The sequence below is a fragment of the Schistocerca nitens genome, chromosome 10 (genome assembly GCF_023898315.1).
Source record: "Schistocerca nitens isolate TAMUIC-IGC-003100 chromosome 10, iqSchNite1.1, whole genome shotgun sequence".
NCBI lineage: Eukaryota > Metazoa > Arthropoda > Insecta > Orthoptera > Acrididae > Schistocerca > Schistocerca nitens.
In genome coordinates, this window is record NC_064623.1 from 94913620 (window position 1) to 94936645 (window position 23026).

A 23026-nucleotide genomic window follows, 5' to 3' on the forward strand; every position below is an offset into this window, starting at 1 on the left:
TGCAGCAATAACACATAAACGAGAGAATAATTCCAAATTAAAACTTAAGTTTCAAAGAAAATTTGCCATTTGCAATAACAAAACACAGTGACCGCGTAAGTGTCTTTTGACGGCAAAATGTGTCAGAGGCTGTAGGATAAAGACTATGCAATATGTCGTAACAACAAACTACTTTCAGTAACTGTGATGTCACAACTGTTTACATGTCTAACAGGATGCAGGAAAATAATGTGAATGGTGGTTTGTAAAGTATTAGTTTCAAAGTAAATTTCCTTTTACATGAGCTGAATTATATTGCATGTGAGAATGTGCCATGTATTTCTTAAATCAAGGAGCATTTGACTTGTGCCAAAAGTTTGAGGACCAGCCACTTAGTAAAACTTCGGGTTCAGAAGACCAGCCATTTGTGCCATTATTTAAAATTTTTGTTTGTTATATATCCTAACATGTAACTAAAAAAGACCAAACTTCAAGGTTAGTTTTCATATTTATTTTACTGATTTCATAAACTACAAATTGTGCATCAGTGATGGTGAAAAGTATAATTATCCTTAAAAAAAAGTGCGAGGTGAGTTCTTGAGTGATTTCACACATAAATGGCTTTTCTATGGAAAAGTCAAAGTGCTTGACGGAACATGTATTCAGCCAGGTATCCCATAAAATGTTCAGTGCACAACAGCGAATTTATAATCGTTCTTGTAAGACATATATAGTTGCAGCAGTTCACCAAAACGCTGTATTTTTTTGCTGGATCTCATTTCCTAAAAAGCTGGGAACTTCTATGCCTGTCATATAAAACCTTTACCATTCAAAGGATTGATATGTTTTATAGCTCCAAGAGAAAGTATATTGTCACTTAACAAGGAAAAATGTGCATCCACCCAGGGTATAGTGTGTTTTCACCGAGGGGAAAGTGTATTTTTGATGAGAAAGCTTTTTTTCTTGTCTACGTATACACCCTGAGAGAGCATGCGTGTAGTATCAGCATTTGACATAGGTTGCTCACATAGCAACTACCTTTGTGCGTGCAACTCCACACCAATTTTTGGTACAAAGTCAACGATGTGAACTAGCAACCGTCAGTGCAAAACACTCACCTGAAGATGGCTCATTGGTTGTCAGCTGAAATACTTTGGCAGGAAGTCGATGTCATCCAGCTACAGTCCTGAAACATCACAGAATACTCTTTACACCAGGAAAATTTCAGGAATCACGCAGATATAGAATGTTAATAAAGTTTGTTTTATTTAAAAAGCTTTAAGAGTTTTCACATAAATTCAGTGACATTACTTTGCAGCATGCCCACGTACAAATAATTGTTACTTCTTTAATACTGAACAGCTTTTTAAATCATAACACAATTTGGTCATAATGATTACCACTTGTCAAACTGTCTCCTCCAGGTGATGAGCGACTTCTCACTGCCAACTCCCTTGGGGCAGAAGAAGAACCCCCTACACCACCCGCAGCAGCAGTCGCAGCTGGTGAAGGTAGTTGTTTGGCTGCTGCAGCACAAAATGCTGCTGCAGTTGCACACATATGTCTACTTCATGCCAACGGCGAGGGGCCCTCCGTTAAGAAATCAGGTAATACACTACTTCTGTCAAAGTGGACAGTGCATCTGCAGTGACAAGCAGTCCTTTGCCCAGTATGTTGGGGAGCTTTACAGACAGGCATTACCCTCTTCCTCCGAATCTACACCACCATATTTGCACACACTTTAATATCTCAATAAACCAAATGCTAATGGACACACCTTCATTATCTAATATCACTCTGAACTAATTATTTTGGCCGTGCGGTTCTAGGTGTTTCAGTCTGGAACCGCATGACTGCTAAGGTCGCAGGTTCGAATCCTGCCTCAGGCATGGATATGTGTGATGTCCTTAGGTTGGTTAGTTTTAAGTAATTGTAAGTTCTAGGGGACTGATGACCACAGATGTTAAGTCCCATAGTGCTCAGAGCCATTTGAACCAACTAATTATTTTATTTATTTGTTGTAATCCACTTTCTTGACAACAGCAATGGGCTATCACATTTATGTGAATCTATGATATTTTTTCCCTAAAAATTTAACTAAGTTTACAGCACCTGTCATAGTATTTTACTAGTTATCTTCTTTTGTTTCTACTACTATAGCTCTAACATTTACTGTATATGGGTACATATAAGCTACTCTACGTTTAGTTCCCTGACACCATCTTTCCCACTCTCAGATGTTCCTTCACTGTGACAGAAAAGAGCCATAGATTTTCATTACTTCAATCTATTCTGACTAATTACACAGTTATCTTTATGAACTACTAGTCTTGGTACTATTACAACAGCAAATACTGGTACTGCAAAAAGCCCCTATTGCTGCTGGCACCTCCTTCATTTTTCTACGCCAATACAAATATTTCTAGTATGAGTACTTACGATAATGTAAGGGTCTCTGACCCTCGGAGAACAGTTCATTAGCATACTGTTTAGCTTCACTGTTTCTCGTGCCTGTTTGACATGCTTGCGAGTAAACCCCCCCCCCCCCCTCCACACACACACACACACACACACACACACACACACACACACACACACACACACAAAGTGTACCTAGTTTCTCTGTACATTCTGTACCTTTGCTGTCTCCAGGAAGTGCAGTGACAGACAAATCACACCCCTTAGGGGCACACCACGTTTTCGTGAGTTTGTGCTTGGGTACCGTGGGGCCTTAGCCTTTGGAGCACTTTTACCTTCTGTACTGCATGTCTATCCTCATGCTACTCTTTTTTTCCCCTCTCTTGTGGAATAAGTCTGGGATATTTTTGGGAATTTTCAGTAACCTCACATCAGGACAGTTCCTCCACTGTTTTTACGTTCTTTTTCTTTTTTCCTCTCTTTCTTAATTTTCCTCCTCCTCTTTGGCATTTGAGGTTCCTCTTTTTCTTTCTCCCCTATGCGCTCCTGAAGGCGAGCCCACTTGTCCGACGCATAACAGGTGTCTGGGTAATGTGTAATTTCCAGCCCTGGGTCTACAGGTAGGATTCACACATACCCCTGGTACAGGCCATGTCCAGGAAGGGTTGATTGCTGAGCTTACCTTCCCCTAAGACAGGTGCGTCCCCATCTGAGGGGAGTCCCCCCAACAAGGAGCATGCTGTGGAAGTCTCTGAAAGTCGTGGGGGATTTTCTCACAATGAGCCAAACATCATCATCTCAGTCTAAGTCTACTAAATGTAAATGGAATGAAGCTAACGATTCAAAGACCTTCATGGCTGCACCTCGGTTCTTCATGGTTTCAGGTAGTGAAGGTGATCCATCCTTTGCTACGGTTAATCCATTTATTATTCAGAAAGGCGTTGATGCAGTTGCTGGCCCTGTGAAATCCTGCTCTCGTTTACACAATGGCACTTTGCTTTTGGAGACTACTTGTGATTCTCATCCACAGCAACTGCTTCCAGTTTTGCTCCTCCACAGCTATCCTGTTTGTCTCGAGACCCATGGAATACTGAATTCTTCACGTGGTGTTATTTACACTGGGCTTCTCGATGGTCTGATCAAGGCAGAAATCCAGACTTATTTCTGATCAGGGCGTCATTGCAGGCCACTGGATGATGAAAATGGTAGATACATCCTTAGTGGTCACACAAACTCTTTTTCTCACATTTGATCGAGTAGTGTTTCCATCTAAGATCAAACCAATCCATGAAGTCATCACAGTCCGACCATACATTCACCACAATCAAATGTTCTGTCCACACCTGGCCAAATATTTAATCTGTGCTAGGGATGCTCACGAGGCAGATAGTCGGACTCCTTCTCCCTGCTGTATCAATTGCGTTGGCGACCATGCAGCCTCCTCCCGAGAATGTTGTGTGTATCTCGATGAACAGGCCATCCAGGAGATCAGGGTGAAGGAAAAAGTGCCTTACCCTGTTACTAGCAAGTTGTTGGCTAGTCAAAAACCCTGCAGCACTTACAGCACCATTGTTGCTACATCTCGCTACATGAAGGACGTGGCCATGCAGACTTGCGATTGTAAAGTCGCCCAGTTTCATGGTAGCATCCCCATCTCCTCCTCCTCCAGCAGTGAAACAAGCCACTAAATTTTCATCTCATATGCCGAAATCAGCTGCTACACAACCAGCAGGTTGGACACTCCCTCTAGCCAACAAACATCTGCGTCTTCATCTGCCAACCGCAAAGGCTCCAAGAAATCTAATAAAGACAATTGGTCTTCTCCTTCGGCGATTCGACAATCCTCTTCAGTTGTGTTACCGTGTGATACCCTCACCCGGCCGACCTCTGTGAGCCAGTCCACACAGTTAGCTGTTGTTCTGACTCTGCAGACTGACTGAGGGAGAATACTGACATCTCTGTACATGTCATGGAGCAGGATCCTCCACCCTCTGTGCCCTGTAGCAGAGAGATTTCGAAGGTTGGCACTCGGCAGTCGCTGAGGTGACGCCCCTTCATTTTTTCCCTCCTCCCCTTCCTGGTCATGACACTCGTCCAATGGAACGTTCGCAGCCTTAGAGCCAACAAAGAGGAACTATGGCTGCTCTTGGAACCGCAGTGTCCACTTGTTCTCTGCCACCAGGAATCAAAATTGTGTCCTCACGACCGCTTTGACCTCTCACATTTCTTTCCAGTTCGCTTTGACCTTCCATCTCATGGGGAAGTCACGATGCTCATCAGGGTGACATTCATAGTCAGACCCTCTTCCTGAACACCCGGTTGCAAGCTGTTGCGGTCTAATGTTTTTAAAGAATCCGTCTCGATTGCAAATAGAAACCGGATGTTGACCTAGGTTTCGGCGCGGATAACCATGCCTTCTCCGGAACGCACTAAAACTACAAACTGTCGAAAGAGGCATGGTCCAACATTAATACAGAATGCTCAAAAGTGCAAAAGACTCGCATAAAATGTAAAATGAACAGTATGTGTGCACCATGTCAATAGCTGTACTTAGCTCAAATGTCAGAAGCATGCTTCCTCACTCCAGCCAATGTTCGGTGGGCCACGGGTTCTCTTTATAATCATAAAATTATTCACGATTGCTGACGCGCTGCAATGTTAAAAGTTGCCCTGTTGCAGTCTGCATTTTCCTTCCTCGCTTCAGTTTTTCTCTATGTACCATTTACATCCCTCCGTCATTCGAAGTCACCTGAGCAGACTTCCTCCAGCTTATTGCGCACCTCCCTCACCCCTTTCTACTGCTTAGTGACTTAAGTGTGTGCCATTGCCTGGGGCGCTCCTGGAACCTGTCAGAGAGGTGTCCTCTTGGCTGACTTTACAATCAACTCAACCTCATCTGCCTTCACACTGGAGCACCTGCGTTCCTTTCAGACTCCATGCACACCTATTCCCATTTGAACTTCTCCTTCTGCACTGCCCAGCTTGCCCGTTGTCTTGAGTGGTCCGTTCTCTCTGACACACACTCGAGTGACCATTTCCCATATGCTGTCCATTTGCTGACTCCTACCCCACCTACATGTAAACACAAATGGTAGCTTTCTAAGGCTAACTGGAGGTGACCTTAGACAATCAACTATTCATCAGTTGTGATGGCCAGGTAGAATGTCTTACAAACATTATCCTTACCGCCACAAAACATTCCATTCGTTGCACTTTATCTTTACCGTGCCATGTCCCGGTCTCTTGGTGGACTGAGGTGTACCGTGACATGATTCACATGCAGAGATGTGCTCTCCGTGTTTTTAACTGTCATCCTGCGATGGTGAACTGTATTCATTATAAAAATTGCATGAGCAGTGTCGTCGTGATCTTCCGATTAGCAAAAAAGCTAGCCGGATTTCATTTACTGGTTCTTTCAACAGTTCCACTCCCTCTTCTGTCATGTGGACTAGCCTCTTATGGCTCTATGGGACCGAAGTCCATTCCCAATTCCTGGCCTGACCATAGCAGATGGTGTCATAATGGACCCTATTGCTATCTCCAACAACCTGAGGCCACTAACTTGCGGAGATTTCAAACTCCACCCACTATCACCCTGCCTTCCTCCCTCGGAAAGGAGTGGAGGAGGCTCAGACGATACCCTTCTCTTCTCAGAATCATGAGTGCTACAGTGCCACTTTTACTATGAGGGAGCTAAATCATGCCCTCACTTCATCCCAATCCTCTACTCCAGGTCTGGATGGTGTTCACATTCAGCTGTTGCAGCACCTTTCTCTTGCAGGCAAGCACTTTCTCCTTCATACATACAATCACACCTGGGCAGAGGCCACATTTCCCAGACAGTGACATGAAGCCACTATCGTACCCATACCTAAGTCCGGTGTGGACTAACACCTTCCTTCTAACTGCCGCCTCATTTCTCTTACCAGCCGTGTTTGCAAGGCGATTCACGCCCAGCTGGTATGGTGGTTAGTGTCTCGCAATTTACTGGCGACTGCACAAGGTGGATTCATGAGTGTGCCGTTCTGCAGTTGACCGTATTGTCACTTTGTCAGCCCATGTCATGTATGGTTTTCTGTAGAAATACCAGGCTGTGACAGTGTTTTTTGAATTGGAGAAAGCCTACAACACCTGTTGGAGGACTGGTGTCCTCTGTACTCTTTGTACGTGGTGCTTCCATGGCCGCCTACCCTGTTTCTTTCTGAAATTTTTAAAAGACCATGTTTTCAAGGTACATGTGGGTTCTGCTTTGTTGGACGTCTTTATCCAGGAAAATTATGTGCCTCAGGGTTCCGTCCTGAGCGTGGTCCTACTGTCGCCATTAATCCTATTATGGCCTCTTCCACCGGGTATCTCCAGCTCCCTTTTCATTCATGATTTTTTGAGCTATTGCAGTTCTTCACAGACTTTCCTCCTTGTGCAGCGTTGTCTTGATTGTCTTTACTTGGGGAGCATTAACAATGGCTTTCGCTTTCCCACTGACAAAACCATTTGTATGACTTTCTGGTGGTGCAGCGGGTTTCTTCCATTGTCTTTACATCTTGGGCCTGTTGCTCTTCTGTTCACTGAAACTACAAAATTCCTGGAGCTCATGCTAGATAGGAAACTTTCTTGGTCCTCCCACATGTCTTACCTGGCCACCCACTGTATCTGGTCCGTCAATGTCCTACATGTCCTCAGCAGTGCTTTCCGCAGAGCGGAGCGAACCACCTCTTCCGTTTGTACTGATTGCTTGTCCATTCAAAACTAGACTGAGTGTTTCCTTTATGCATCTCTATGTCCATCCATTTTACATCGTCTCAACACAATCCACCATTGTTGCATCCCATTGACCGCTGGTGCCTTTTACACCAGCTTGGCTGAGAATCTGTATGCAGAACCTGCCAAACTATTGCTGTCATACCAATGTGACATTGTCCTCAGCAGATACATATGCTGTTAGCCATGCCTGGCCACCCACACTGTGCATCCTTCTTCGTTGACTCCTTTGACTGCCAATATGGGGTGTGTTCCTCTTCTCTATTGCTCTGGCAGGTTAACTTCACTCTACCTGCCACTTTCCCAGTGGGTGTGAACCTTTCACCACCTTGGCGTCGTGCAGCAGCCCGTGTTCACCTTGCACTTCATTCACTTTCTAAGGACACTATTGCAAACTCTCTCTTATCAACGTAAGCTTCTCAACCTCCGCACGGAACTTTGTGTACACTGATGGCTCTGGGACTGATCCTGGTGTTGGGTATGCCTTCATCATTGGCACCGACAATTTTCGGGATCGGCTTCCGAACACTGCTCTGTATGTACAGTCGAGCTCTTTGCTCTGTATCAGGCCACCCAGTACATCCAGCTACATAGGCTTTTCAATTGTGCCAACTGCTCTGACTCTCTCAGTGCTCTTCAGAGCCTCTGTGTGCTGTACACTGTCAATTCCGTGATGCAACAGGTCCAGGAAATCTTTCACTTGCTCGCTTCTGAGGGAGCCACTGTGGTGTGTATGTGGGTCCCTGGTCATCTCAGTCTGATGGGGAAATGAAGCTGCTGGTGCTATTGCCAAGGCTGCAGTCCACATACCTTTGCCCTCTAGTTCTTCCATTCCCTGTGACAATCTCTGTATTGCCATCAGTCAGTAGGTAGTATCCCTTCGGGCTCACCATTGGTCTTCCCTTCATGGGAACAAGCTCCAGGGAGGTAAACCTCACCCAGCATTTTGATCGACCTCCTCTGGGCTCTCTCGCTGCAAGGAGATCATTTTAGCTAGGCTCCGTATTTTGGGCACTGTCATTTTAGCCATCGTCATTTGTTAAGTGTTGATCGCCCACCACTTTGTGCTCATTGTCATCGACCTTTGATGGTTCACCATTTCGTGATGGAATGCCCCTTTTTTAAGCACTTACGTTCTAATTTATGTTGTCCGACTTGAGTTATCGGTCGTTTTAAAGAACGATGTGTTGGCTGTTGCCCACATTTTGCTTTTTATCCAACTTAGCAATATGGCGAAAGACATTTAATCTTTTGTTCAGAACCTCCATTGTCTCTACGGTGTATTTTGTGGAACTTGATCCAAGAGAAAGTATCTGTTTTTAGCTGTCTCTCCGTCTGTTGATTGGGCTCAACTTGTAGTAGCTTTTAATTCCTTTTTCGTCTTAGTGTTCTACCGTTCTGACGTGAGCGCTTATGACCTTAGTTGTTTTTGCTCCCTAAAACAAAACAAAACGGATCAAAGCTCATCACTTATCTTTCATTGAATCTTCTTGTTCTTCTTCACCCCTTCACTTTTCTGGTATTCGGCCTAGTGGTCATAGAACTATTGGACTTCATTCCTGTTCCATCAGGTCAGCTACAGGCATCACATGTCCATACCCCAATGTCTGTTGGCTATAGTTATACCTAGCTTGTTCTGAGACAGTGTCAGCTACAAGATTTAGGGTATTGAAATCCTCTTTTCTCAAAATAAGGACTGAACACCTTGACTATATGCTCCACTAGTAACAACTTGACTATATGCTCCTCTAGTGTTTTGTCTATTTATCATTTTGAATAAACAAGGAGTGTCCTTCCCACAATCCGTACGATCCCTCCAAAAGTGGTATTCCATTGCTCACTGAATGTAAAAAAAATAGCCTTGCTTGTCTATTCATACACCTCCTTATGACACATTGCCACATGTTCCAAACCCCTGTGGGACACCCATTTGTGAGACCTGTCGGATGCACTCACCAAGCACAACGTACTCTAGCCCCATCACAAGCTTATCCTATCCTATCAGAGGCAGGGCCACCTATGAAAGAACTCAAGTCATATTCCAGTTGTGCTGTACTACACATCTTTTCATGTGGGCAATACTACCAGCCAGCTGTCCATCTGAATGGATGGCCACTGCCAAACTGTGTCTGAGAACAGAGTTGACTACTTGGTGACAGAACATGCTGCTGGGCACAACATGCCCGCCTGCCGTATGACCATAACTTAACACTTCCTGCGCTGATACCGTCCATTCTGCAGTATCCCTCTTTCTCTGTTACACGAGGGTAATCCTGAAAGAGAGGTCTCCCAAAACATTGGAGATGCAGAAAAATATTAGGTACATGCATTTTTGTTTTTTTTTTGTAGCAATCTTGTTTTTTTTGTAGCAATCTTGTTTTTTTTGTAGCAATCTTGTTTTTTTTTTTGTAGCAATCTTGTTTTTTTTGTAGCAATCTTGTTTTTTTTTGTAGCAATCTTGTTTTTTTGTAGCAATCTTGTTTTTTTGTAGCAACCGTGTTTTTTCCGTAGCAACCGTGTTTTTTTTTTTCGTAGCAACCGTGTTTTTTTTTTTCGTAGCAACCGTGTTTTTTTGGTAGCAACCGTGTTTTTTTTTGTAGCAACCGTGTTTTTTTTTTTTCGTAGCAACCGTGGTTTTTTTTTTTTCGTAGCAACCGTGTTTTTTTTTTTCGTAGCAACCGTGTTTTTTTTCCGTAGCAACCGTGTTTTTTTTTTTTTCCGTAGCAATCTTGTTTTTTTTCCTGTAGCAATCTTGTTTTTTTTTTCCTGTAGCAATCTTGTTTTTTTAGCAATCTTGTTTTTTTTTTCCGTAGCAATCTTGGTTTTTTTTTTTTTTTTCGTAGCAATCTTGTTTTTTTTTTTTCCGTAGCAATCTTGTTTTTTTCGTAGCAATCTTGTTTTTTTCGTAGCATTTTTTTTTTTTCGTAGCATTTTTGTTTTTTATGTTGGTAGTGCTGTTGCTATGAGTTTATTTATTGAGTGTAATGTTTTATTTTTTTAGTTGCGTGTTGCCATTTGAGTTTATGTATTGTCACTTTGTCATTTGGAGAGTGAGTGGAGCTTTGGATGTTAGAAAACAAGTGTAGTGGACTGACAAGGCAGCCAGTCCACAGTGACGGGTAGCCGAAAGGGCACACGTACACACACGCCGACTGGCGCGAAGTCTGGAACAGGATTCGTAATGAATGTGATAAAGAAAAAAACGTAGCTACTAGAACACTTAACTTTTATATCGTCCTTTGGTATACAGCATTCTTGATGATACAAGTGAGACTATCTTGAGATAAATGCAATGGTACAAATGGTGCCTTGCTAGGTCGTAGCTATTAACTTAGCTGAAGGTTATTCTAACTGTCTCTCGGCAAATGAGAGAAAGGCTTCGTCAGTGTAGTCGCTAGCAACGTCGTCGTACAACTGGGTCGAGTGCTAGTACGTCTCTCGAGACCTGCCGTGTGGTGGCACTCGGTCTGCGATCACTGCCAGTGGCGACACGCGAGTCCGACATGTACTAATGGACCGCGGCCGATTTAAAGCTACCACCTAGCAAGTGTGGTGTCTGGCGGTGACACCACAACAAGAGTACCAAGTACAGAAGTCAGAGCATTTCTGACGTATTCTTCAGTTTGAATTCAGTAGAGGCAGCCAGAAACATTTGCACCCTGCGTGGGCATAATGTCATTGGACGGAGCATGGCAAGAAAATGGTTGTCTTGTTTTGAGGAGGATTGTTTTCACATTAGTGACTCTCCATACTCGGGAATACCTTCGAGGTGTGATGAAGATTGTTTAAACACATTAATCCAAAATGATCTATGTCATTGTACTCAAGAAACTGGTAAATGTGATGAACTGTGATCATTCTACTGTGAAGCAACATTTGCTTGCAATGGGGAAGGTTCAAAAATCGGGTGTATGGGTAAGGCATGTTCTAAGCAAAAATCAGCAGAGGCCATATGTGCACCTCTGCTTGCACGCCACGAGTTGTCTCATGCTATCTTGTATCGTTACTGGTGACAAGAAATGGTTTCTGTATGCTAACAGAAGGAAAAGAAAGGAATAGATGAGCCCAAACAAAGTAGCAACTCTCCCTAGAAAGACCTGTACACACGAAAGACCTGTACACACCCACAAAAGATAATGTTCTACATCTGGTGGAACAGCGATGTTGTGGTGTACTACGAATTGCTTCCCCATGGTGTAGCCATCACTGTTGACATTTATCGCCAACAGCTGAGGCGTTTTGCAGATGCAGTCCAAGAACAATGACCACGGGGACTGTGTGAAGTGATGCTATTCAGTGATAACACCCACCCACACTCTGCTAGACTGACAAAAAATACTATACAGGAGTTGTTCCACACACATCTTATTCACCTGATCCCTCAGGTTTTGACCTTTGCCACTCTCCATCAAACAACTGTCGAGAAACTTTCTTTCCAGACTAAAATTGTGCTCCAAACATAGCTCGATGAATTCTTCACCTCCAAACCACGTGATTTCTACAGTCGCTAAATCAGAAAAGTACATCAGCTTTGATAGAATATTGTAAATAGTGAGGAGAATATATTATTGTTGACTTAAATCTCAGTTATGTTTATTAAACTTATGGAAAACCTTACGAACTTAGGTGCCAACCCAGTAGTTCGTTCAGCTGTTGGTCACATAGTTATGATTGCTGCTTGTCACACTTCCAAACAGATATGCGTGTGCCTCACATGACACTTATTCTCGGCTTGGCAGCCATTGAGAAATGCACTCCGGTCAGAGCTCATTATTTTTTTTTATTTTTTTTACACACACACAAATGGGTGTACTGATTGAAATCCATTGCCTAACAGAAAAAATGCAATATCTGAAGGTGTGTTGGGTACCACAGATTGTTATGGAAGACCATAAATAGCGATTTGTTCCTTTCCACAAATTTCTTCACTGCTTTACTCTATTTCAAGGGTGACAAAACCTGTGTTCCACTTTACACCTGAGATCAGACAACAATAACATGAATGGTGGCACTCCTCTTTGCTTGAGCCTCAAAAACTCAAAACACACAAAGTCTGTTGGTGAAGTCTCTCCAGTTGTGTTTTGGAACAGGAAGTGGGTGTTGTTGATAGACTTTATACCTGCTGGGACCACAGTAGGTCCAGGCAGGTACTGTCGAATTCCAAAAAAACTCAGATCAGCAATTCAGAACTGGAGAAGAGGAATATTGAGCAAGGGCATAAGCATTCCCCAAAACATCGCTCCCTCCCACGTCCCATGTAGAACTGTTGCTCTCCTGTAAACATTTAAGTGGAACATTGTGAGCCACCCACCCAATAGTGCAGAATTGGCACCCAGTGACTGCCACCTGTTCCATTAGTTAAAAGAACATTTGGCCAGAAGCCGGTTCAGTCCCTGCAACAAGGTAATGGGTGAGGTTCAATGCTCCTTCGAGGGCATGGAAGCAAGGTGATATTACATGGATGTACAAAAACTGTCACAGCATCTACAAAAAAAAAAAAAAAAAAAAAATGGCCAGATATGAGTAGGACTCGTGCTTTGAGGCTTCTGTACAAACTTAATTATGTTTATAGACCGGTTATCCATACTGGGAATTGAGAAACTCAATGATTTTTGCGTGTTATCAGCATTGACATTGACAAGATACTAATCATGGAAATTCCAAGACATTCGAGGATTGATTAATTTTAAGCCTGAAGTTCGATAACCAGTTTCAGAAGAACTATTTATTTCATGTGATATGATTACAAATTAACAGTGTGCAGATTTTTTTCCCCTTTACTTTTGCTGTAAAACCTTGCTTCCTGCCAAATTTCCTCATTCTTGGCCAATGGGAAGTATCTTATAGGTTTTAATAAGTGAGTTTGCGAGTGTCAAAATATGTAACGTAAATGGCAGTACCTTTTAATTGCATCGACTTAGAAGCTTCGATTTTGTACACCACCAAGGGACCGTAGACCTTAATGTGTGACATAAATTTCAACTTGATCCATGTACTCTTTCCTGAGAAGAAGGATTTTTTTTTTATAATAGTCGGATGGGCAGGCAGACAGACAAACAAACGAACAACAGAAGAAGGGTTTTCTTTTAATAGTCATACAGGTAGGCAGGGAGACATCAAAGTGATTCTATAAGGGTTCCGTTTTTACTGATTGAGGTACAAAACCTTAGTATTGTCTGAAATGGCAGTTATGTAGATAAACAAATAAATTTTCAACCTTAAGATGATCTAAATATTATAGAATATATTTTTTTTATTTCAGAAAAAAAATAAGAGAACATGATCTAAATATTATAGAATATATATATATTTTTTATTTCAGAAAAAAAATAAGAGAACACTTTACTTTTGGGATTACCCTCAAATTTCCTTCTGTTGGTGCTCTCCTCCTCTTCCTTATGTACCACATGCAACAACTTTTTTCTGTGTTAGAGTGAGATCATATTGTAGTGCTGTTTTTTGTAATAGCTTCAAACATTGTTTATGAACTGGTCAGCCATTTATGTGTCAAATACACAGTGATTGATTACTTTGACTCCTTCCATTATTTCTATGGAGCCTTTTCTTTCTGTTATCCCTTTGTGTCAAAATATTTAAATGAAATGGCAAAAATCTTATTTGTTTTTCAATTTCTAAAGAACTTAGATTTTAAAATTTCTAGGGTTTTGTTTTCAGAGCTCTATATTTTGCAAAGTATTACATGTACAGATGTGATTGATGTATGAATAGAATCGTATAATCAGTGGGTTTGCTTCGTGCCCAACAGCTGGTGTTACAAGTGTAGTGCCTTGACCAAATGGCAACAGAGCAAGAAAAGATTTTTTGTATGTTGGAATATGAAAGATGTTTATCAGTTACAACAGTGGAGTGTGTGTTCAGAAGGAATTACAAAACTTGACAACCATGTAAAGAGAGCATTGTATGTTGGTATTGATAGTTCAGGAGCACTGGTTGTCTCTTGTAAACAGAAAAGTACTGGTCGACCAAATGTGCCAGATGCAATGTTGAAGAGGGTGAGGGAAGGTTTTGTATGCAGTCCACAAAAATCAGTGGTCCATGCAGGCCGATAAACTTGGAACACCACAACAAACTGTGTGGATGATTTTGTGATATTGGTTACATTTCAGACCATACAGTCTCCAGATTTTGCGATAGTTAAAACTGGAAGATTATGACCAACTTCTTCAGTTGAGATTGATTGGAGGTTAATGCTTCCTTGCAATGTCACAGACAAAGCTGTATGGGCTCTTTTATTCTTCTGTGAAAAGACTGTGATGGTACTCTGTGTGATCAAAAGTATCCAGACACCTGGCTGAAAATGACTTAAAAGTTCGTGCACCCTTCATTGGTAATGATGGAATTCAGTATGTTGTTAGCCCACCCGTAGCCTTGATGACAGCTTCCACTCTAGGCATACGTTCAATGAGGTGCTGGAAGATTTCTTGGGGAATGGCTGCCCATTCTCCCCAGAGTGCTGCACTGAGGAGAGGTATTGATGTTGGTAGGTGAGACCAGGCACGAAGTCAGTGTTCCAAAACATCCCAAAGGTGTTCTATAGGATTCAGGTCAGGACTCACTGCAGGCCAGTCCATTACAGGGATGTTATTGTTTTGTAACCATTCCACCACAGGCTGTGCATTATGAACAGGTGCTTGATCTTGTTGAGAATTGCAATCACCATCCCCCAATTGCTCTTTAAGAGTGGGAAGCAAGAAGGTGCTTAAAACATCAATGTAGGCCTGTGCTGTGATAGTGCCACGCAAAACAACAAGGGATGGAAGCCCCCCTCTATGAAAAACACGACCACACCATAACACCACCACCTTCGAATTTTACCATTGGCACTACACACGCTGGCAGATGACACTCACTTTGGATTCGCCATCCCCACACCCTGCCATCAGACTGCCACATTGTGTACCGTGATACGTCACTCCACACAATGTTTTTCAATTATTCAGTCGTCCAATGTTTATGCTCCTTACACTAAGCGAGGCATCGTTTGGCATTTAGCGGCTTATGAGCAACCGCACAACCATGAAATCCAAATTTTCTCACCTCCTGCCTAACTGTCATAGTACTTGCAGTGGATCCTGATGCAGTTTGGAATTCTTATTTGATGGTCTGGATAGATGTCTGCCTATTACACATTACGACCCTCTTTAACTGTTGGCAGTCTCTGTCAGTCAACAGACACAGACGAGGCTGGCCTATACGTTTTAGTGCTCTACGTGTCCCTGCATGTTTCCAATTCTCTATCACATTGGAAACAACGGACCTAGGGATGTTTAGGAGTGTGGAAATCTCGCATACACACGTATGACACAAGTGACACCCAATCACCTGACCACATTGGAAGTCCGTGAGTTCCGCAGAGTGCCCCATTACGATCTCTCACGATGTCTAATGACTAGTGAGGTCGCTGATATGGAGTACCTGGCAGTAGGTGGCAGCACAATGCACCTAAACATGAAAAACATATGTTTTTGGGAGTATCTGGACACTTTTGATCATGTAGTGTAGCTCTTACCTTGATATATTGTAGTTGTGGTTGTTTCCACAACCGACAGCCAGTTTCAAAAATTTCATCTCCGATAAGATGGGGCACGTCCTCGCCAGACCATTGATGTTTGTCGCTACCTAAATGACAACTTCCACATCACCGGATTGGGCACAGTGGTAAAGGCGGTGTGGCTCCATTCGCTTGGCCTCTCAGGTTGCCTGACCTATCCCCCTGCCACTTTTTCGTTTGGGGGTACATGAAGGACCAGATTTATGTACCCCCACTTTGAAGAACACTGAAACACTTCAGAGAATGCATCAATACGGCTATGGTGACCATTGACAGGACATTGCTACATTAGGTGTGGAACAAACTTGGTTGCTTTTTGTATATGTATTCTGTGACCAGAGGGGCACTCGTAGAATGTTTGCAGTGTTCCAAATACAAACTTGGGGTGAGATTACAGTTCTTTTCATGCATCAGTCATACCTGTACATGTAACACTTTGTAAAATATAGAGTTTTGAAAGTGAGTGAATCACTAATAGTCACCCTGTTTATTTCTGTAATGAAAGAAGAATTTTACTGTAATTGTGTTATAAAATGGTCATAATATCAGTGTATCTGTGAAGCATGCGATACTGTAATCAGAGGTGTTCACGTACACACATGTTGCAAAGTAACAAATTATCCAAATAAATCAATTGAATTTTCCATAACACACACAACCACTAGTGGATGCACAATGCTTATATCTGAATCACTTTCACTATTGGTTGTGTGATCACTAGAACAGCTGTCAGTATTTAATGAAATAATAAGTTGTTAATTGCGGTTTTCAGCCACACATTCATTATCCCATGCTTTCATTATTACTTTCTTTGTGTCTGTTTATGATCCTTCAACATTTAAAATTTAACATCGAAATCTTTTACAGATTTCACATTTCTTATAAAGTGTGTGATCTTTTTCATAAAATTCATGAACTATTTGTCTTATATGAAAATTCTTATTTCTCTTAATATTTGTTAAATGTCCTCACATGTTAACTGTACATTACATATAATCAGTCTGACCCTGTTTTGAAATTTTAAGAAATCTGAACTTGTGCTCTGCATCTATGAATGCAAGTCAAGAGGTTCCTTAGAACCTAATCTTCTTTCATTTGTATTTGCAAACCAAGAGAGTTAAAAAGCTCTGGGTGGTAAATTCTCATCCAATCAGTTAGAGGAGCTGGTGTTGAAATTAAGTGAAGTGGAGAAATCAAACCAGGCAGCAGATGGCAAGTGTCATGAAGTTCTGGCCTGCAATAAAAACTTCTAATTTATTTTCGTTTTAATGAATTTATCATTTTTTTTTTTAAAAAAAGTACTGCAAAACCATAATTTTACAGCAAGAAGTCCCACGAGCTCTTAACTAAGCACCTAACATAACTGGTAACTGCGCCTTTGACAGAATGATAACTGCTTTCTATGTCTCTGCTGTATTAAAGCAATAAAGCCAGTATAATCTGAATTTGTTGGGCAACCTTGGAAAGGTTGAGTGTGAGAAACAGACAACAGGTGCCAAATAGTTGCATGTTTGCTGTGACAGTGTGTTTCATAGTATAAAGTATACAATAATAGAAGCAAAAATAGTCCAGTAAACATGTTGGTGAACAAGCCGTCTTGCTTGATAATTGTAGATGTATTGCAAGAAAACTTTTTTTGTTGTACAGTGGTCTGTATGTAGTCATGTTCAGGGTCAACCAGGTCAGCAAAGTTCTCCAAAGAGTTGCTGTAAGCCTAAAGAAAGCTGTGGATCTGCTCGAAATTGTTGGCAACTTTTTGAAGAAGATGCGGTCAGCAGAAGGCTTTAATAATGTGATGAAAGTAAAGCAGTCATCAATCCAAAGATTTTTTTGAACATCAAAGTGTTTTACTAGGCACAGCCTTGTCGGAGGCGGTATGTCGTTGCCTTCCTCTGGCCTTTGCACTGACTTGCACGGCTGATGATAGGGGGGACCTTCTGTTTAACATGGGTTGCAAACCACAGAGCAGCTCAACATTTTTCACGTCAACAATTGTTGTCAGAGGTGAAAGAAGTGATAAATGACAGATAAAAATACTAGGAATGACTGGAGATCAAACCTGAACATTCAGATTTGCAGCCTGGCACTTAATCACTGAATCACCAAATATCACCATGACCCAGTATATGACACCTGATGCCCCCTCCCCCCCCCCCTCCCCCTACTATTTTTATTTTAGAGGCTCCCTGAAAAAAAAAAAATTATTTTTAACATGTACTGAATAATGCAAATTGCAAACTTATATGAATGTATGGGGTCTGTCCAGAAAGTTAAAATTATGCCTGCTCTAAATTTATGCCCTTTATTAATTATCTATGTTTTTATAATACAAGGAAAAATTAAATAAACAAAAAGAAATTGTTTATATCACTTTCAGCCTTCACTACATTTTTGTTTACTTAGTCTGTCATCTGTGGTATCAGTACTTTTAATCATCATTGTCATCATCCTAACAAGATAGCAGTGAAAATTATATCTTCATTGTCACAATTATTTGACTGTTTCCGCCAAATATGTTGTTGCTATTTCTGAGTTTGTAGTTACTGTGGAACCCGAGAACACAGCTTTTCAATGACTTGCACTCCTTGTAATTCCTGCAATGGAAACACTTCTTTGCCAGCAATCCCTTTAACCAAACCCAACCTAATTCCAACATTGAACCCTGCCTCTCCCAATTCAAACCACCAACCAACTGTAATCCTTCCCACCTAACCACCCCCAGGTCAACATTCAGGAATTTCTTACTTGCAGCCAGCCTTTGTGGCCGAGCAGTTCTAGGCGCTTCAGTATGGAACTGCGCTGCTGCTGCTGCTGCTACGGTCACAGGTTCGAATCCTGCCTCGGGCATGGATATGTGTGATGTCCTTAGGTTAGTTGGGTTAAAGTAGTTCTAAGTCTAGGGTACTGATGACCTCAGATGTTAAGTCCCATTGTGCTCAAAGCCATTTGAACCAATCTTACTTGCAACCTGGCCTCACCATCCTTCCTCAGTTCCCTTCCTCAGAACACCAACCTTTCAGGAGAAGAAAGGATAGCCAAACACAGTCTCAAAACAGATCCAGACCTAAACGTCTTTGCAGACAAAGGCTCCAATACTGCCATGATCAGTTGCAGTGACCACCTGGTGGAAGACCTCTGCCAATTGCCTGTTTCTTCCACATATAAAGTCTGCCAGAGTGATCCCATCCCTGAATCCAACATAACCTCCAATCCCTGCTTAAAGTCTTAGACCCTTCTTAGAACCTCTCCCATGACTCCATTTACTTCCTCACCCCTGTGACACCCTGCGCATCAACCTTCTGCATGCTTCCCAAAATTAGCAAACCCAACAATCATCGATGCCCCATTGTGGCTGGTTATTGTGCCCTCACTGAAAGGATTTCAGCCCTCATTGTCCAACACCTCCAGCCAGTTGCCTGTAATTTTGCCTCTCAAGTAAAAGATACCAATCACTTCCTTCACCAACTCTGTACCACCCCCACCCTCTTACTTCCTGAGTTCATACTCGTCACTGTCAATGCCACCTCCCTATACACCAGCATCCCTCATGCTCATGGTCTTGCTTTCCCAGTGTCCTTCAGACTCCAAACCTGCTACCTCATTCCCCATCCACCCAACTAGATTTATACTAAGACATAACTACTACTCCTACAAAGGGAAGGTATACAAATAAACCCACGGCACAGCTGTGGGCACCCATGACACCCCCGTATGCCAACCTGTTTATGGGCCATCTAGAGGATGCCTTTGTAGCCTCCCAAAAACCCAAATCCCTGCTTTGGTTCAGGTTCATTGATGGTATCTTCATGATTTGGACTCACCTCACAACAACTCCATCCTCATTCCTTCAAAACCTCAACACCTTCTGTTCCGCCCACTTCACCTAGTCCTCCTCAGCCCAATGTGCTACCTTCCTAAATGTTGACCTTGTCCTCTCTGATGGCTCTGCCCACAGCTAAGGACACATTAAACCCACCAGCCATCAATAGTACCTGCATTTTGACAGCTGGCATCTCTGCACCACCAAAAGAGTCTCTCCCAGACAGCCTTGCCACCCAGGGATGGCATATCCTCAGTAACAAGAACTCCCTTTCCCAGTATGCTGAAGGTGTCACCAAGGCCTTCACAGATAGGTACTGCCCCCAGAGCTAGTTTGCAGACAGATTTCCCATACCATTTCCCCACACACCCCCAATCCTCCTACCAACCCCAAGAACTAGCTACAAAAGTCTCCCCTTTGTTACCCAATACCACCTTTGACTAGAACAACTGAAACACATCTTTCATCTGGGTTTTATTACCTATCATGATGTCCTGAAATAAGGACCCTACCCAAGATCCTTACCACCCCTCCTAAAGTGGTGTTCTATCGCCCATCCCAACCTCCACAACATCCTAGTCCATCCCAGTCGCAGTCCCAATCCCCACCCCTTGTCACACTGATCACATCCCTGTGGAAGGCCCAGGTGCAAGACCTGCCCAATCCACCCAGACAGCACTCCTGTTACAGGCCTATCCTGCCCTGTGAAAGGCCGGGTCCTCTGTGAAAATAAGCATGTTGTATATCATCTCTGCTGTAACCATTGCACAACCTTTTATATTGGTATGACTACTAACTAGTTGTCCACTATGACGAATGGCCAACGCCAAACTGTTGCCAGGAGCAAAGTAGACAACCACGTGGCACAACTTGCAGCTGAACATAACATGCTTGATTTCAATGGCTGCTTCACAACCCAGCCCATCTGGACCTGTACCTCCACCACTAGCTTTTCTGAGCTGCGCAGATGAGGGTATCCTTAAAAAACTTTCTCCGATCCCAAAATCATCCCGTCCTCAACCTATGGTAGCCTGCTGTCCCCACACACTCCACCCAACAGTTTCCTCCTCTCGTCCTAGCTTTTCTTCCCTTTTCAGACTCCCTCACCCTCTGCCAGTGTACCTGCCTGCTGCCTGTCCTTTCCACTTCCCTGCTCTTCTCCTTTTCTGCTGCGCCTGGTTTTTCCCCCTACACTCCACCTCCTGACACTGCGCCTGGAAGTCTCTTGTCCCTGCACCCCCCCCCCCTGCCCCCCACTAGACAGTGTTTTTCTCTATACCCACCCATACCCTACTATCCCTCCCCCTTGCTTGGCCCACCCTGAATTGCTAGCAGGGTGACAGTGCACTGCGGTCAGAGCTACTCGTGGTAGCGGCCATGTGTGCGTATGTGTGCTTGCTTGTGTGAATGTGTGTTTTCTTTGCTGAAAAAAGCTTTGGCTGAAAGCTGTAATGTGTAACAGTCATTTTGTTGTGCCTGTCTGCAATTCAGTAGGTTGTCTTTACAGTGAGAGCAGTCTGTCCTTATCCTAATATTGTAGAAATGTATTTCTGTTACAGAGGGATGTCTGGTAGTATGTCCAACCTAGCCTCATCATCCTTCACTGTCATTTCCATGATCATTAGATTCAGATTTTGTTTCAAATATCTTACCAAGGAAATGCAACCAACCTCAGATGGAGGAGGGAGTGAGGGACAGTGTTTTCAAACCGACCGGCCCTCTGTTTAAGGCGGGAAGCAGTAGTGGAGGCGGAGGAGGGAGCTTCCGCGGGACGCCGGACGAGAGTGACCTGAGTTCAACTGTGAGTGACGAGGGTATCGGCAGCCTGGTCCCCGACCTCCTGACCCCCGTGGTGGACCAGCCACCGTTCGCAGAGCTGACCGACGACGAGAGAGCCGCCGTGCTGCGGTGTCCGGCAGCTGCCAACCCCGAGGACTTGCGGCTGCTGGCACGGCTCTGTAGGCAAGTTAGCAGCTCTGCTTTTGTACTGACACAGAAACATGACACTTCCCATTTGCTGTATGTACATAATAAGTGAATATGGACGTTCCTAAGAGTTACATACGATTTCCTTATCCTGCTTTGGTAACGTGGTGTATTTTGCTTTGTGCTTTAATGATTCGTAGTACTTTTGGAAATACTTCTTCAAATTTGAATTTAAATATTGATATGAACTTTGAAAACTTTCCATATGTGCTAGTCTCTGTGTACACTTCTTCCCAAGTTTCATTGTTCGTCATGGCAAATTAAACTCTTTTTAGCTTAGAGAAAATCCTTTTTGTTTTAGTTTTATTTTATACAGAAATGTTTAATTTTAACATCTTAGTGGAATGCTCTGAAAGGTCATAGTTACCTGCAACAATATGACAACTTTCTTTCTCTATGGCAGTTTACTGGTCAATGATTCAAACTGAATGCTATGTTGCCCTTGTAGCAGTGTTAATTGATAGTGATATCTTATAGCTGCGCGTAATGTTCATGAATGTTTTGCGGAGTCTGTTGGAGCTCATCCTGTTGATCTTTAAATCTCCATAAGTGAAAATGTTCGACAGCAGAAGAGGTTTTCGGCAGCATACACGGACTCAGTCATCCGGGTAGCAGAGCGACTATCAAACTACTCACGTAACATTTTGTCTGGCCGAGTATAAGGAAGGATTGCCGCGGTTGGGTAACAACATGCATGCTGTGCCAAAGGAACAAGATTGGACGGCATGTACATAAAACAGTTGGAGATTTTCCCTCGGTAACAAAGAGGTTCTCCCACGTTCATTTGGACATTGTGGGCCTACCACCACCTTTGGAAGGCTACAAGTATTTGTCGACATTGGTGGACCGGTATACAAGATGGGCAGAAGGTTCTCCACTATCGGACATTTCAGCAGAGACGGCAGCTCGAATATTTTTGGCTTCTTGGATCTCCCATTTTGGATGTCCACTATATGTGACAACCGATCAAGTACGACAATTTGAATCCACTTTGTTCCAACAATTAGCCAAGCTCAGTGGATCCTGCCACCACCGCACCACCACTTATCACCCAGCGAGTAATGGCATAGTTGAGTGGTGGCACAGGACATGAAAGACAGCATTGTTGTGCCATAAGGACAGCTGGACTTCAGCATTGTCAGTGGTGCTTGTAGGCCTCCGAACTGCCTGCAAATCAGACCTAGGTGCATCCATGGCTGAACTGGTTTACAGAGAGAACCTCAGGCTGCTGGCAGAATTTCTTGTTGAACCGACGGAAGCGACAGTGGGCGACATACCTTATTTTCTTACAAGGAAGTCCGCAACCACATGGCACAGCTACGACTGACACCTGGTTCTCGACATGGCACCAACACACCATTCGTTTACCAGCAGCTTAGCAATTGCCCTTATGTGTGGCTGAGGACAGACGCTGTACGAACACCTCTTCAGCCACCATATACTGGGCCGTATAAAGTACTCGCGAGAGGTGAACATACGCTGCAGATAAATCA

The 23026-nt window shown here is 43.1% G+C and overlaps 1 protein-coding gene across 2 annotated transcripts in view; it reads left to right on the forward strand.

Annotated features, from left to right (window-relative positions):
- Positions 1-23026, forward strand: part of LOC126210482 (GATOR complex protein NPRL3) — a 90676-nt gene that overhangs the window by 60275 nt on the left and 7375 nt on the right. For both annotated transcript variants that reach the window (XM_049939715.1, XM_049939716.1), the window contains exons 5-6: positions 1404-1586; positions 21277-21509. In XM_049939715.1, the coding sequence (XP_049795672.1) occupies positions 1404-1586; positions 21277-21509 (416 nt within the window). The remainder of the gene's footprint in view (positions 1-1403; positions 1587-21276; positions 21510-23026) is intronic.